Source organism: Mytilus galloprovincialis, chromosome 9, assembly GCF_965363235.1.
Source record: "Mytilus galloprovincialis chromosome 9, xbMytGall1.hap1.1, whole genome shotgun sequence".
In the NCBI taxonomy this organism is placed as follows: Eukaryota; Metazoa; Mollusca; class Bivalvia; order Mytilida; family Mytilidae; genus Mytilus; species Mytilus galloprovincialis.
In genome coordinates, this window is record NC_134846.1 from 23,353,964 (window position 1) to 23,369,076 (window position 15,113).

Here is a 15,113-nt window from a genome sequence, read left to right on the forward strand (position 1 = left end):
TCCCATCTGTTGCAGACCATTAAGTGCTGTGTCACTACTGTGTACTAATACTAAGTTACTTAACATGAGTTTTATTCAGTCATTGCTCTTTAGCATGAAACAGAAATGTCCTGTAGGACATCAAATTGGGTACGTCTAAATGAAAGTCAGATATGCATTGACTAAAAGTGCAAATAACATATGTGTTTTCAAGTTTTTTTTATTCAAAACATTAAAAAAAAAAAATAGTAAATATAAGAAATTAATCCAATAATTGTGTAATTTTCCTTTTTTTTCCTTCTCTATTCTGTGTTATAATCTACATTCTTTTGATATTCACAAGGACCATAAACAATCATTGACTTCTTACACATTTAATCATACTTTATGTTTATATCTTTTTCTGAAAACATATTTTCCCAAAGAACTGGTCCATATGTTAAGTATATATTATAGTAACAAAGGCATGTCACAACATTGGAACAGCTTACACTTTCACACTGTATAACAGATGGGACTATTTATATTTTTGCATAATAGTAACTGTTTTCACTCTGTGTTTTAACAAAACAGTGTTTTCATAAATCAAAGAATAGTCTGTTATATTATTTTTTTCAGTGCTTCAAAGTCTTAGGTGTTAATTAATGTTCAGGGTCTTTGAATAAATATCAGTTAAATTTTCACAACTAAACTTTTACAAGTATAATTATTAAAAAAGAAGATGTGGTATGATTGCCAATGAGACAACTATCCACAAAAGACCAAAATGACACAGACATTAACAACTATAAAAGGTCACTGTACGGTCTTCAACAATGAGCAAAGCCCATACCGCATAGTCAGCTATAAAAGGCCCCGATAAGACAATGTAAAACAATTCAAACGAGAAAACTAAACAAGACACATTGTGTAGCTTTTAAATTCAGAACTTGGTATATAATGTAGACTCTTAGATATTGTAAATAGTAATATTTTGACCTCTATATATACATCTCCAATGTGAATGGCTTTATTAATTTAAAGCAGTTGTTGTTCTTTATGTATACCCCAAATCAACTATAACAAGTCAAATATAGTCAACCAAATATACAATCTCATTCACTGGTAAATTAAATAAAGTCAATTTCCATCAAGCTAACAATAACATGAATAATGTCAATAACAATCAAGGATATTTAGCATATAAATAGATAAGAACTGATGTATTCTTGGATCTGGTGTTTTAAAACAGGTTTTACAGCAACAAAGTCAGATCAACTCCAACTGCAAAAGGTCATTCATGATTCAATATATATATATGTAAATACAAATTAGGAAACCCTGCTTCAGTGTGACAGTAAGAAATAAAGGGGAGAAAGATACCAAAGGGCAAAAAACAGCATACAAAACACCAACATAGAAAACTAAAGAAGGAACTCCACCAAAAACTGGAGGTGATCTCAGTTGATCTCAGGTACTCAGGAAGGGTAAGCAGATCCTGCTCCATATGTGGCACCTGTCCTGTTTCTCATTCATGTGTATAGGAACATACCCGTTGATAAGTCTAATTGGGTTACCAAGGACACATTCAGGGAGAAGATACAAAAGGACAATCAAAATAAAATTGAGAATGGAAATGGGGAATGTGTCAAAGAAACAACAACCCATACCAAAGAGCAAGAAACAGCTGAAGGCCACAAATGGGTCTTCAACACAGTGAGAAATCCTGCACCGAGTGGCCCTAAACAAAAATGTGTAATAGTTCAGTGAAAATTGATGTCTTACAAAAAGAAAAAAAAGAAAAACAACCACAAAAAGACAAACAACATTCTACAAAACTGTCGACTCAGAAAACTATTCAGATTAAATAATATGAGCACTTACAAAAACCGAGTTTTTTTTAAGGTGCTTTAGAAGGTAAAGATAATATAAGAAGGTGTAATATGAGTGCCAATGAGACAATTCTTCATCCAAGAAGGTATCACTAGTTGCTCCACTATTGCACCTGTCCTGTTGCTAATGACAGGTAAAAATCTAGTGACCAGTAGTCATATTTATTGATGCAAAAGTATCAACTTGGTTCAATTTTCATACAGTATTGCCTATTGGACAAATGATAACACTATAGAGTAATTGATCAAAGATGAACTTTTCACTATTTGAGATATTTTAATGGATTCTAAATTAAGCCTCACAGTGATTTTGCAACACTTAATTTGGCTTATGACATTTAAGCAACAATTACTTTTTCACTATAATAGCTCTCTGAAATATTCTCTTATGGTGTCAAAATATGACAGGAATGTTTCTGATATTTTGTAAAGGTTGACAAACAGTTAGAGCTTGTATGGTAAAGAGTTTTGCTTTTCTGATGGCTGTACACGAAGTTGGCTGTGTACAATTTCTGTTTTGGTTCTGGTTCAAACAATTGTATTCAAATAACCAAGGACAAACATATAATGTCAACAGAAAGTATCAAAGTTTATCATATAATTCAAAACTTCATTTAACCCCCTTACCTCAAAAACCTGGTGATAAGTCTATTCGTGTACTTTCTAGACAACAAAACTCAGTTCATGATCAAAGTTAACCAGGACAGAAATGGGCCTTTATATAACTTACTTCATCAATGACCTGAGGTTCACTTGCTTTTGACCCAGCATCTTCTGACGTGGTTTCTTTACTTTCACTTTCACTTTCAACTTTATTTTTATCAGTCTTTTGATTTTCCTCACTTTGAGGTTTTGTTTCCTCCTCCTTCACAACTCCCGGTCCTGTTTCAGTTTTGTTTTTATCACTCTGTGGTGTTGAATCCTCTTTCAAAACAACATCCTGTCCTGTGTCAGTTTTGTTCTCAGGTTCAGACTGTTTTATATCATTTTGTACTTTATCATTTTGGTCCTCAGAGGCCTTTTCACTTTTCTGCTCTGAAGCAGTGGCCTCGACATTGTCTTTTGATTTGTTTTCCTTCTCACTACTACTCCCACCAGAAATCGTAAATTTACGAAACTTATTTCCCATTATTTTTTCGAATGTGTAATTAACGTAACTTTTCTCTCCAGGTACAATATGACCTAATTAACACTTAATCAAAGGTCTCCAATCAAATTGAAATATTCTAATAATTTGTCATAGAGTTATTAAAGATATTACAGCTAGTGTGTAAACTCCTCCAGGCTAATAACAATACATCAGTCGTAATCGCCCTCTACAATCACATATATCTAATTAATTCTTCCACATAGTTATATGAGCATCGGCTTCTTAATTTCTCTTACAATTAATTCACTGAAACTTGAATAATTATTGATGCAAATATAACCCAACCACACAACTTATTCAGACGTAAATGATGATTTATTTAATTTGTCAACATACACACTAGTTCACAAACAAACAATTACACACATTCAGTTGTTAAATGCACAGTCAATGAAAAAAAATTCCCAGTTTGCCAATGAAATTGATTTCTTTCTGTTGAGAATGTATGTCAGCTTGAGTTCAATCAGCTGATCCGATAATAGTCGATTGCACTTCTTCCCTATAAAAAATCTTCTTCACTGAATGAGGTAAATTATCTTCCAGATGTCCACGGTGAGATGCTATCTGTGCTGAGGCTTATTCTCTAAGAACACTAAGTTATTATCACAGCATCTCAATAGAAAGTCTGACGCAAGTATAGTAATAGGATCAATTCTTACCAAAGCTTTTTACTTTTACAAAAAATGTTTCAACTTCATATAATTAAATTCTGTTCTTCCCTACATAACCACTCAACTGTAAACACCATCCACAGTACATAATAGTGTGTAAAACAACTTGTTCTACAACTTTATCTATAACCTATTTCCTTCATGCCTTTCCGAACAACATATTGCCCTGGGCAGTGGAAAGATAAGTTGATATACATGTCTCGATTAAGACAATATTGGGCAGTTTGGACCAACAATAAAATGGACAATCATACCTTTCTCTGCGGTTCATTTAACGTTCAGTATTTATTTTTGTAAGAATTAAGATTAAAATTGAAATAAAATAAAGAATAAAAGATAACACAAGTTTGAAGAAAAAAATCAATCAGGGTGTTATTATTGAACAGTGGAAAGCACTTAACATGCTTAAGAGGATTTGGTAATAATAAAATCAAAATTGATAAGAAAATATCACCCAATTAAATTTCATGCAATGGGAGACAACTACTCCTAATACCAAATTATTTTTTCACTTGAATAAAATCAAGTAATTAAGAAATTTCAAAATTACAACTGACTCAATTTTTAACTACTATCCCCTTTATGCGGTTTATATAATTCAAATTCAAAATTTTAAATCAATTGTGACAAAATAAAAATGGTATAACAAACATGTAACATTCATAACATCTGTTGGTGTCAATAGATATAGAATGAGTCCCAATGAGACAATAATCTCAGATCAAGTCAAAATTTCAGTTCAAATCTATAAGCAAAAAATCTCCATGGAAAATTGAATAACTCTATAATAGAAATGCTTCCAAAATTTCAATTCATTTATTGTACAATCAAGATTAGACCTTTTAGTACAATTTTAATCCAATATGCACTGACTTTTTAACTTCTTTTCCAAATGTCAAGGTCAACTTGAAGCATAAAAATTCTGCAACACATTCTGATCATCCTTTTATGTTAACAGTGTTTAAACTTCTTTGACGGTGTAATAAATGCAATCATTATGTTACGCCATAGATGTATATTACATCTACTAAGTTACGCCCACAAAAAGTACATAATAAACCTATCACTCTCAAATATGTATATATGGTAAAATATGTAAATAACATGTAAAAATCTGAATTCATGCTATTTATTTTTAATATCGCCTTTAAGCTATCACTTACTTTTAAATACACAGAATTGACTTTAGGTTAATAAAACCAAGTAATTCGATCATTAAGACAAGCTTTTTTCTCACAATTTCAATTTTGTGGTTATTTGTTGTGAATTATGTTCTCTTTTTCTAACATTGAATTATCTCCATAGAGCACTTATCTAATATCAAGTAATTATGAATCTGAAATAATTTTTTTACAAAATTAAACTTAATTTAACAATTCAAGTATTTAATCTACAAATTGTTCTGACTCACTATTCTTTACTAATATAGCCACACTCCCAATTTGCTGCATCCAAATTAAATGTTGTCAAATGCAATGGTTCATGGACCCTCCAAATCATTGCGAAATCATGTTTCTTTTCTTTTTCAATTATAAATTGTATAAGCTTATATTTATCGATTTTTGAGCATTATATATGAAAGTTTCTAGGTCTTCAATAATAGCTGACAACTCATAACCAAAGCCTTTTATTGTTTGTGCCATACTAGCTTAGCTGTATCATTTTATTCATTTTAATAATTCTCAGCATTTTGTTTCCATAGGTCAGAAGACTTAGAGTGCATTTGTTTCTAACCCGAAATTTTGTCATCGATGACTATCCTTAAGTAAACGTTAAGCTGCTAGAAACAAATACATCGTTTAATAAACTTTATCCACCCCACGTAGTCAGACTAAAATAGATTACACTGATGCACTGTAAACAAACTGGTAAAAGTGCGGGAAATAAATAACTAGGACTTTGCGAAACAACACGTGCTCGTAATTATTTAAACGACAGATGCAGAAACAATTTTATCGTTTACACGTCTCAACGATAAACGATCAACGACAACGCGACTATTTTGCACGTACATCGTTTATGTGAACGATGTCAACGTTGACCAAAAAATGTAAGAAACAAAATGAAGGCTGTACAATGACATATAGTTGTTAATTTCTGTGTCATTTTGGTCTCTAATGTAGAGAGTTGTCTCATTGGCAATCATACCATACTTATACTTATACAATTTTCTACCCTACATAATAATATAATTGAGAATGGAAATGGGAATTTGTCAAAGAGACAACCCCATCAAAGAGCAGATAACAGCGGAAGGCAACCAATGGGTTTTCAATGCAGTGAGAAAATCTCACACCCGGAGGCTGCTTAATAAGTTCTTATTTAAGGACTCAATAAAAATACCTCCCTTACCTTTGCCATCTATGCTGCCTGACCGTGCAATCCCAAGAAAAACAAATCATTCTTTGCAAACAAATAAATTATACTTTAAAACTTTAGATTCACTTAAACACATAACATTACATAAAACTATCATTTTATGTGTGATATTTTTATTAATGTATATATAGTGCTTCTAATTCTTGTACAATTAGCTTGGTACATCTTGCAATGTAAAAAGAAAATTGAATTATATTCTACATCAAACAGGTTGATAACACTTATCTAGTGGTATCTACTTCATACCCCAACACAAGTTTGCTTTCTGTGAAAGAACTAATGTTACAAGAAATGTACCGTAGGCTTCAAAGAACCTGTAGTGCTCAACTGGTATATATGGCATAATCATATAGATTTGATTTTGATGTTTAGTGTTTTAACACAACTTTTAGGCACCACTTTTGGGCTATTTTGTGGCGCTCAGTTTCTATGAGTGTAAGAAATCGGCCTGCCTGGAGAAAACCACCACCCTTTGATTGGAAAATTGCAATCCTAGTCAATTAAGATTGGAGTGGAGTGCACCTGCACAAGAGGGTTAGAACTCACTGATTTCGTAATTATTTTATTGCATTTCCCTTAAATTTGAAAAGTGACAAAGTTAGAAATAACAGTTTCTTAAGGTGTGCATGGCCATTGTCTATATATTAATTTAGTATAAAAAGCGTTCCATATCAGACATCTCAGACAAAAAGACTTTCTATATATATATACATATTCCTTCATAGTTAAGGTGGTACCTAACATTACAGGGAGATAACTCTTTAAAAATCAGTGGAACATTTCAATCACATTCTATTGTTAACCCTTTCCTCCATGGAATTTATTTTCTTACATACTTGATTTGCATAGGATTTTTTTAATATAAAAAAAATCATCGGGTTTAAAGTATTAATGCATTGTGAAAATAAATATTTCATCAATGAAATTCAAATCAGATATCCTCATGAATATCCTTTTCATATTGGATACAATATTTTTAAGTCTGATGCAGACATTTTGTAGTCAAAGCGTTTCAAATGAGATACTACACAGGCGTCAAAAGGCGTCATTATGGAGTAAAGGGGGTGGCGTCAAAAAGCGTCATTATGGAGGAAAGGGTTAAGGAAATATTAAGCTTCTCAATGATCAAAATTAGTGTTTGTCAAACTGCTATATATCCAATGAAATTTTCCTTATGAAGTGGTAGGTTCAATTCTTTCGAAATTTTTATATTTTTGACAAAGTGTCAAAGTAAATATTTTGTCCAAATTAAACGAGCCAAATTAATTTTAGTCAGGGCGTTTGGTACCACCTTAATAAACTGAGCAAGAAGTTTATAAAAATAAAATGGTTTCTAATAAAAATTCAATGCAGAAAACCTAGATATGACTGTATGTTACACAAACATCAGCAAATAAGGAACTATAGATTTAGTTCCTTAGGAATTATGATTAAGGAACAAGGCATATTAAAGTAATACTAAAACAAAGAAGTTTACTTCCTCAAGCACTGGTAACACAAAAATTCACTTCAATTCAATTCTAATTCAAACATTGATTGACAAAATCAAATTTCTCAATTTCCATGTCAATTTTTATCATGTAAAAGACGAAAATCAGCTCAATATCAACATTAAATAAATATTTGTAAGATATGACAGTGGCAGATCCAGGGGGAATTCCAGAGGTTGGAACCCCCTTTTTTGGGACGATCAATGCATTTAATGGAGACATATAGTTGGAACCCCCTTTTTTGGGACGATCAATGCATTTAATGGGGACATATAGTTGGAACCCCCCCTTTTATCCTGGGTTGGGACCCCTGCCCTTATGAAAATGGCTGCATCCATCTCTGTAGGAGACATTTTCAAAGTTAAATTTCAACCTATGTTGAATATAAACATTATACTTGTTATTTCTGGTCCAGATATTTCAATCTGTCAATAAAATGAGCGTTGATTATAATGAACAAAGACTTGGTAAATATCCCCTGGTTCTCTGTTAATGAGATGCTCCACTACAAATTGCCAACTAAGTAAGACCTAACGATTACTTCATTATCTCTACCGATCAGATCAATTGGCGAATGCATTAGAAACCATTGTTTACAAAAATGTATCTGAATCTCAATCAGCGAGATCAATTGATACATAAAAAACATCGTTATTTATAAATATATTCTATTGTTAAATAATAAATCTGGTCAGTATCTGACAATCAACAGTATGGTGTAACTAATTATATCTAATTAAGTCTGATAAATCTATTAGAACTCTGTTTATTACATTAGTTTAATGAAAATAATAGAATCTTCAACCCCTTTGAAGGACAGCAACAGTTGTTATAAATACTTCTACTAATGTAAAGTTGAAGGAACTTTATACTGCAATCTTGTTTATGCAAAAAAAAATTAACACGAAATAAAGTTAAATTGTGAGACTGTATTAAGTTTGCCATTGCATTTTTTCTTCAGTTCTTTATGGATATATTAATTCACAGCAACATTTCACAATCTGAATATTTTTAACTTTCTATGAGAAAAATGTTATAAAATTCAACTTTTTCAATATCTACAAGCTAGTTTTCCATTAATATTTAAAACTTTTGAATTTCACATTGCAATCATATTTTTTTTTTTTTTCTATTTTTCTTTGGACAGATTTTCACAGCACTGCAGGTTGATGGCAAATTTACTACAACACTCCAAATCTGTAATGGAAAGTATCAACTATTGTCTGAAATATTAATAAATAAAAGATGACGGGTATGTGTAAATGAAACATCAATCCAATGTATAAGTTCTATTTTGATTGATTGTTGCTGTTTTAATATAAAAAAGAAGATGTGGTATGATTGCCAATGAGACAACTATCCACAAAAGACCAAAATGACACAGACATTAACAACTATAGGTCACCGTACGGCCTCCAACTATGAGCAAAGCCCATACCGCATAGTTAGCTATAAAAGGCCCTGATAAGACAATGTAAACCAATTCAAACGAGAAAACTAACGGCCTTATTTATATAAAAAAAAAATGAACGAAAAACAAATATGTAACACATAAACAAACGACAACCACTGAATTACAGGCTCCTGACTTGGGACAGGCACAAATATAAATAATTAGGCGGGGTTAAACATGTTAGCGGGATCCCAACGCTCCCCCTAACCTGGGACAGTGGTATAACAGTACAACTTAACTCCACTTTTGGGCTATTTCGTTGCAGACAGTTGGTGGAGGAAACCAGAGTAACCGGAGAAAACCACCAACCTTTGATAGGAAAACTGACAATCCTAGTCAATTATGATTGGAGTTGAGTGCAAGACATTCCTTTTTGAAACAAAAAAAAACAAATATCCAAAGACTATACATTATTTTAGTCTTTCTAATATTGCAATTATGTCTATTAAATATGAAATATATCTGTTTAGAAAACCATGTCGATATGGCATATTACATCAAGAAGGAGCAATCAATGAAAACTCAAAGTTCGATATTTTTATGAGATGAAGTTATATACAGATAGTCCATCTGAATATTGTTAAGCAACCAACAATCAATCAATCAATATGATCATAATGTTTAAATAACTGTATAAAGTCAAACCATTTAACAATTGTAACATAAAGCAATCATCTACCATTTATTGTAATTTGTAAATGCATTTATATTAGTCATTTCCAATTTTAAGTTTGGTTGGTTATTGTAATATAATGATTGTTGCATAATAACTTGCATATATATAAATGTGCATTTTTCTATAAACTGTTTTTCAAAGATACATTTCTTTTCCGTTTCTTTTATTCTTCATAACTTTTACAACCTTATAATTATACTAGCATGTATCTCACACAATTTTCTCCTGTTTAATTTGAACTTTCACTAAAAATTTTGTAACTATATATACAAAAAAGTATAAATCATAATATTAGAGTCTAAGGGAGAGAACTCTCAATTTTTATATAAAATAATAACATCAATTACTCACCACTATCATCATATTGGAAAGTCAAAAACTTGACAGGAAAATAAAATCCTAAACACAATTGTACATATTCTTCTTTAACTATAGATTATTGAACTGTACGAAGATGTCAGCCCTCGTCACTATAGAAACACATTTCCTCAAAATTAGCCATAATAACAATAAATAAACATCCTGATACAACACTGATCAATTTTCACAACAAAAAAGTTTTTAGCATCACAAGCAGTGCCAAAATGAGAAATGTCAATAACAACTTCAAAATTTGCATTCACAAATGACGGATATTCAATAAAATATAATAACTTTATTTATCCAAGTAAATAAAACTGTTTTCCAAAGACATGATTCAAAGATCCAAAAATAGCATCCTCAATTTTTTCATTGGAATAAGCTAAATACTCGGTAATTACTTTCACGTTTTCTGACACATCTTCTGATACTCCCCAACCCAGCAAGATCAGCAAGGTGTTTTCATTCATCTAATTTTCACGTTTATTAACCAGGATCTTTTAATTCATCGCCTAATTATGTTTGGTTTCTATCTTATCTCCACCAACTCCGTTTTTCCCATCATAGATAACAAGTATGAAAGTGAATCACATCAAAGAATGATATCAAAGAATATTACGTCAATATTTTGACAGATTTATTAAATATTATATTGGGGTTTTGTAAGTTTATTATTATTCAAGTAGCACACATTTTAACACTCTGTTAATTTAGGATTAATAACGAAGTAACAATTACCTACTTATTTACAAATCAAATATATAGTTCAAGTGTAAGGCTTCAAAGATTAATTTTTTGCTTATATAATTAATTTCAGATTCAAAACTTTTATAATTCAAGACCACAGTAGGGTTGCATGCAATAGTAAGCTTTTTACTTCTACCAAACTAAACATTAGAGTGCACATTCTGAAATTTCTTTCCTGTTTTACTTATCATTGATTTGAATTTTCATGCTGAAAGTTTGTAATATTAAGGTATCACATAAACTAAACATTATCAATATTCTTTGAAAATGATGTCAAGGTCTACTGAACTATGCCAGACAGGCATGTACAACTTACAATTATTCCAAACACCAAATCTAGTGGTCTGATTACTATTAGTACCTGAGAAACAGATCAAAACCACAAAATCTTAGCATTAATCAATGAAAAGTGAAAATAAGGTCAAGGTCATATGAACTCTGCCAGGCAGACATGCACACCTTACAATCATTCCATATCCCAATTATAGTTGGCCTATTGCTTATATATAGTATCTGATAAACTTTTTTTCAAGTAGTCATTGAATCATGAAAATGTGGTCAAGGATAATGGACATTACAACAGACAGAAACTTTATAATATAAAGGCTGCTATATACAAAGTATGAAGCATCCAGTGACTTCTACCTTCTGAAATATTAGGCTCTTCGGTAATAAATTATTGACACCACTGCCGGATCACTATCCCTTTGTTTCACTCTGAGTCAAAAGTTGTAGTAGAGACAAAATATTAAAATATTGCATGGTCCAGTGGATATAAATTGGTAAGACAAATTTTTAGACCAATTTTCTAAACTTTGTACGGTAACTCAGTGTATTATGCACAAGTGTTACTGATAATTAGGTTATTCCAGAAACATGTATCAAACACAAATAAATCTTTCTTTCAATTAATACATCTTTGAATTGTGAAATAAAAAAAGAATTTATATCCATTCTGTGGAGGGTGTGGTTTAAAAGGAAATGATTAACAGATATTTTTTCCACCAAAACATAATTAATTCTTGATTGCTTAATAATTAGTAGCAATTTTTTTGTGCCAATATAACACAAAAGTAAGTAATCAATTTATAAACTGATTAATTCTTAAAATAAATTTTGATACAAGATGTTTGGACATATATTCAATCAGAAAATACCCCAAAATAACTAAATACAAAATGTAATATGTAAAAAGGATAATACCAAAAAATTTAGGATGATACAACAGAATAAATTGACCACTAACACCCAACTCCTCCGAGAGTTAAACATTATTGACCAATAAACAATTCATGGTATGGACAATTGGAGGTTATCATATGGACTTCAATGATGGTCAAATCTACACATTTATAATAACAAGCTTTTTAAATTGCAGCAGCATAAAGTACTTAAAAAGAGTTAATAATTAAATCTTACATCATCAACACAACCATTTTTCTTTTAAACAAAAATTATCAATGAGGCCTTTGCGATTAAATTTAGAGAAAAAATAGGTCAGGGACCTTCTATACTAGGACTTTTTATACTAGTATAGAAAGTCCCTGAATAGGTTAAGAGTGTAAAAGGATTATTACAGATTGCATTTCATATCCATTTTTATAACGCATGTCAATGCGTTACACTCTTGAGAAGATTATTTAGTAAATGTACCTGTATTAATCTTAATCTTAATACATATATTTAACATATGGAAATTAAGACTAGATGAACTCCAATAGTAGTTCTTACTAAAATGTAACACTAATGAATTGGGACAATTGTACTTAATATCAAAATAAGGAGATGTGGTTTGATTGCCAATGAGACAGCTTTATCCTCCAAAAAGATACAAAGTGAATGTATTAAGCAATTATAGGCCACCATACAACCTTCAACAATGAGAAAAAGTTAATTTAGAAAACATAGACAAATGATGAAAATTATTTCTATGACATTAATATCTTTAGACTAATAGCTGTCAGCAGAGTGACAGCAAACAGGATTTTTGGGCATTTGTTTGTGTCCTGCCATTTTTCAGTATTATCATGATCATATTAAAGGACCATATAAAGTCCTAAATGGTAAAAGAGACAATCATTAATATTGAAGTGGACCTCCATTTTGTCATAAGTTACAATTATAATATATTAAAATTTGAAAAGCTTTGGTTGATCAGTTCATGAGTAAATGCATGGACACAGATTTGACATTATGCTTATTGTAATTCTGTTAATAATTTTGTTTTTATTTTATATTACTTCCACAACACAATTTTTTGTTAATAATTTTGTTTTTATATTTTCTGACTTCCACAACACAATTTTTACCTTGGAATTAAGATGATTATTTCTAATGATGGTAAAGGAAATATGGATTCAGGAAGCTGCTGTTGATAATTGAAATTGAATATATACTGTATTGTTCAAGATCAATCTTAAATTTATCACGATTTAGCCAGTGAGTGGTAAAACCTTGTCATGCAATTTTAAGAACTAAATCTATTTCAATGACGTTTTCACAACTCTTTTATTGCATTTTTATGCAATTCCATTAAATTTAAGACTGATTAGATAGATTGAAAAGTTTTCAAAGTATTAAACTGATTGTGTTTTCTGATTTACTTTTTTGTAATGGTTTCACTGGGACATAATTCTAAGTTTTGAGTTATTACTGTTTGCCATGATAATGGAAGAAAACAAACGATTTTCAACAAATTCTCAAAGTCCAAAGCCCGTAATTTTGGCAAAAATGAGTGGAGCGGAACGAAACTTAAACTTGATCTGTAACTCATCATGGTTAACTCGCATATCAAAAATCAGCCCAATATCTGAAGGCGTTTGGAAAAAAAGTTTGTATAACTGTGATTTTCAACAATTTTTCAAAGTCCATAGCCTGTAATTTCGGCAAAAATGAGTGGAGCGGGAACGAAACTTAAACTTGATCTGTAACTCATCATGATTAATTCCAAGGTCAAGATAAATCTTGTGGTTTTATTTCTTTGGGTTGCTGACTCTTTGATGCAATATATATTCTCCATTTCTGTTTATTCATAACAGATGCAAATTAGGACAAAACTTTCACATTACTGCAGAAAATCAATACGCTCATTCCAACATGAGATTGATACAAAATTGTTTACAGTTAAGCTGCAAAAAGAATAAGCCACAATCTACCATGATGATAGTTCATCAAGTATATATATTACTGGCACTAAATTGAAGCAACATGTAAAACAACTTTTATAGCAGTTACATTAGCAAAAACATCACATCAAAGATTAGAAGGAATACACTTTTTAAATTCAATTAAACCACATTTAGATCAAGCAAGATTAATAAAGATATTGTATTACATCATAAATGTTACAATTCTAAGCTTTGTACCTGAGTTTTTTAATATTATCTGTCCATCTTAATGTTCATTAACAAACTCATTAAACCTTTAGTATCACATCAGTAAATAAGAGTTCTCAATTTTGATCAGAGAGGCTTCATTTTGAATACACTAGCTTTCATTGGTTTTATCCAAGAGGCTCCATTCAGAACAACAAAATATAAAATTGAGAATGGAAATGGGGAAATAAGAAAAATTGGTATCCACAAAACCTATCTTGGTTTGATCTAAATCATGCATATAGATATATAAGAAGATGTGATATGAGTGCCAATGAGACAACTCTCCTCCCAAGTCACAATATGTAAAAGTGAACCATTATAGGGCAAAGTATGGTCTTCAACAAGGAGCCTTGACTCACACCAAACAACAAGCTAAAATTAGTACAGCGAGGGCCCCAAAAAATGACTAATATAAAACCATTCAAACGGGAAAACCAATGGTCAGCATGTTTTTGTAATATTAATAACAACATATATAGGCATTGTTGATTTAAGCTGGTTCAAAAATTTGCTGTTCCAGTTGAAATTTCCATCCATTTTGAAAAATAGTGAAGGATCATCATCTTTATTACAGCCAATACACAAATCAAAAGATACATATTTGAGAACTTACATTTTTTTTGTACTTGTAGGAAGATTCTGTTGAGAAAAAAGTAAAAACACAAAGAATGTTACGAACGCTGAGGAAAACTCAAATCGGAAAGTCCCTAATGAGATTGATTCCTACTTCCTGAAGCTTAAATTGGCCTGATTGAATTTTCACAGTGTTCTATTCAATTAGGCTAAATGTAAGAAGATGGCCATCATACTGGATGCTGCACATAGTCTTCAGATGCTAATTTGAAAAGTTAAACCATAAAACAAACAGTGCTGCCATGTCAAATCATATAAGACAAGCTATTTAATTGTTTCAAATATATTTTTTTTCTTTTTCCATAGGCCTTTAGTTTTATGCTATCA

At 30.9% G+C, this 15,113-nt stretch overlaps 1 protein-coding gene across 3 annotated transcripts in view; it reads right to left on the reverse strand.

The window, feature by feature from the left end:
* The window catches only part of LOC143044657 (cAMP-dependent protein kinase regulatory subunit), a 102,249-nt gene that overhangs the window by 70,645 nt on the left and 16,491 nt on the right, over window positions 1–15,113 (reverse strand). Inside the window, exon 1 of one of the 3 annotated variants that reach the window (XM_076216722.1) lies at window positions 10,021–10,157. The exons of 1 other annotated variant lie outside the window; for it this stretch is intronic. In XM_076216722.1, the coding sequence (XP_076072837.1) occupies window positions 10,021–10,032 (12 nt within the window). In that variant the 5' untranslated portion in view covers window positions 10,033–10,157. Of the gene's footprint in view, window positions 1–2,580; window positions 3,771–10,020; window positions 10,158–15,113 lie in introns of those variants that run through there. One more of the 3 variants, XM_076216720.1, reaches the window with a different exon arrangement.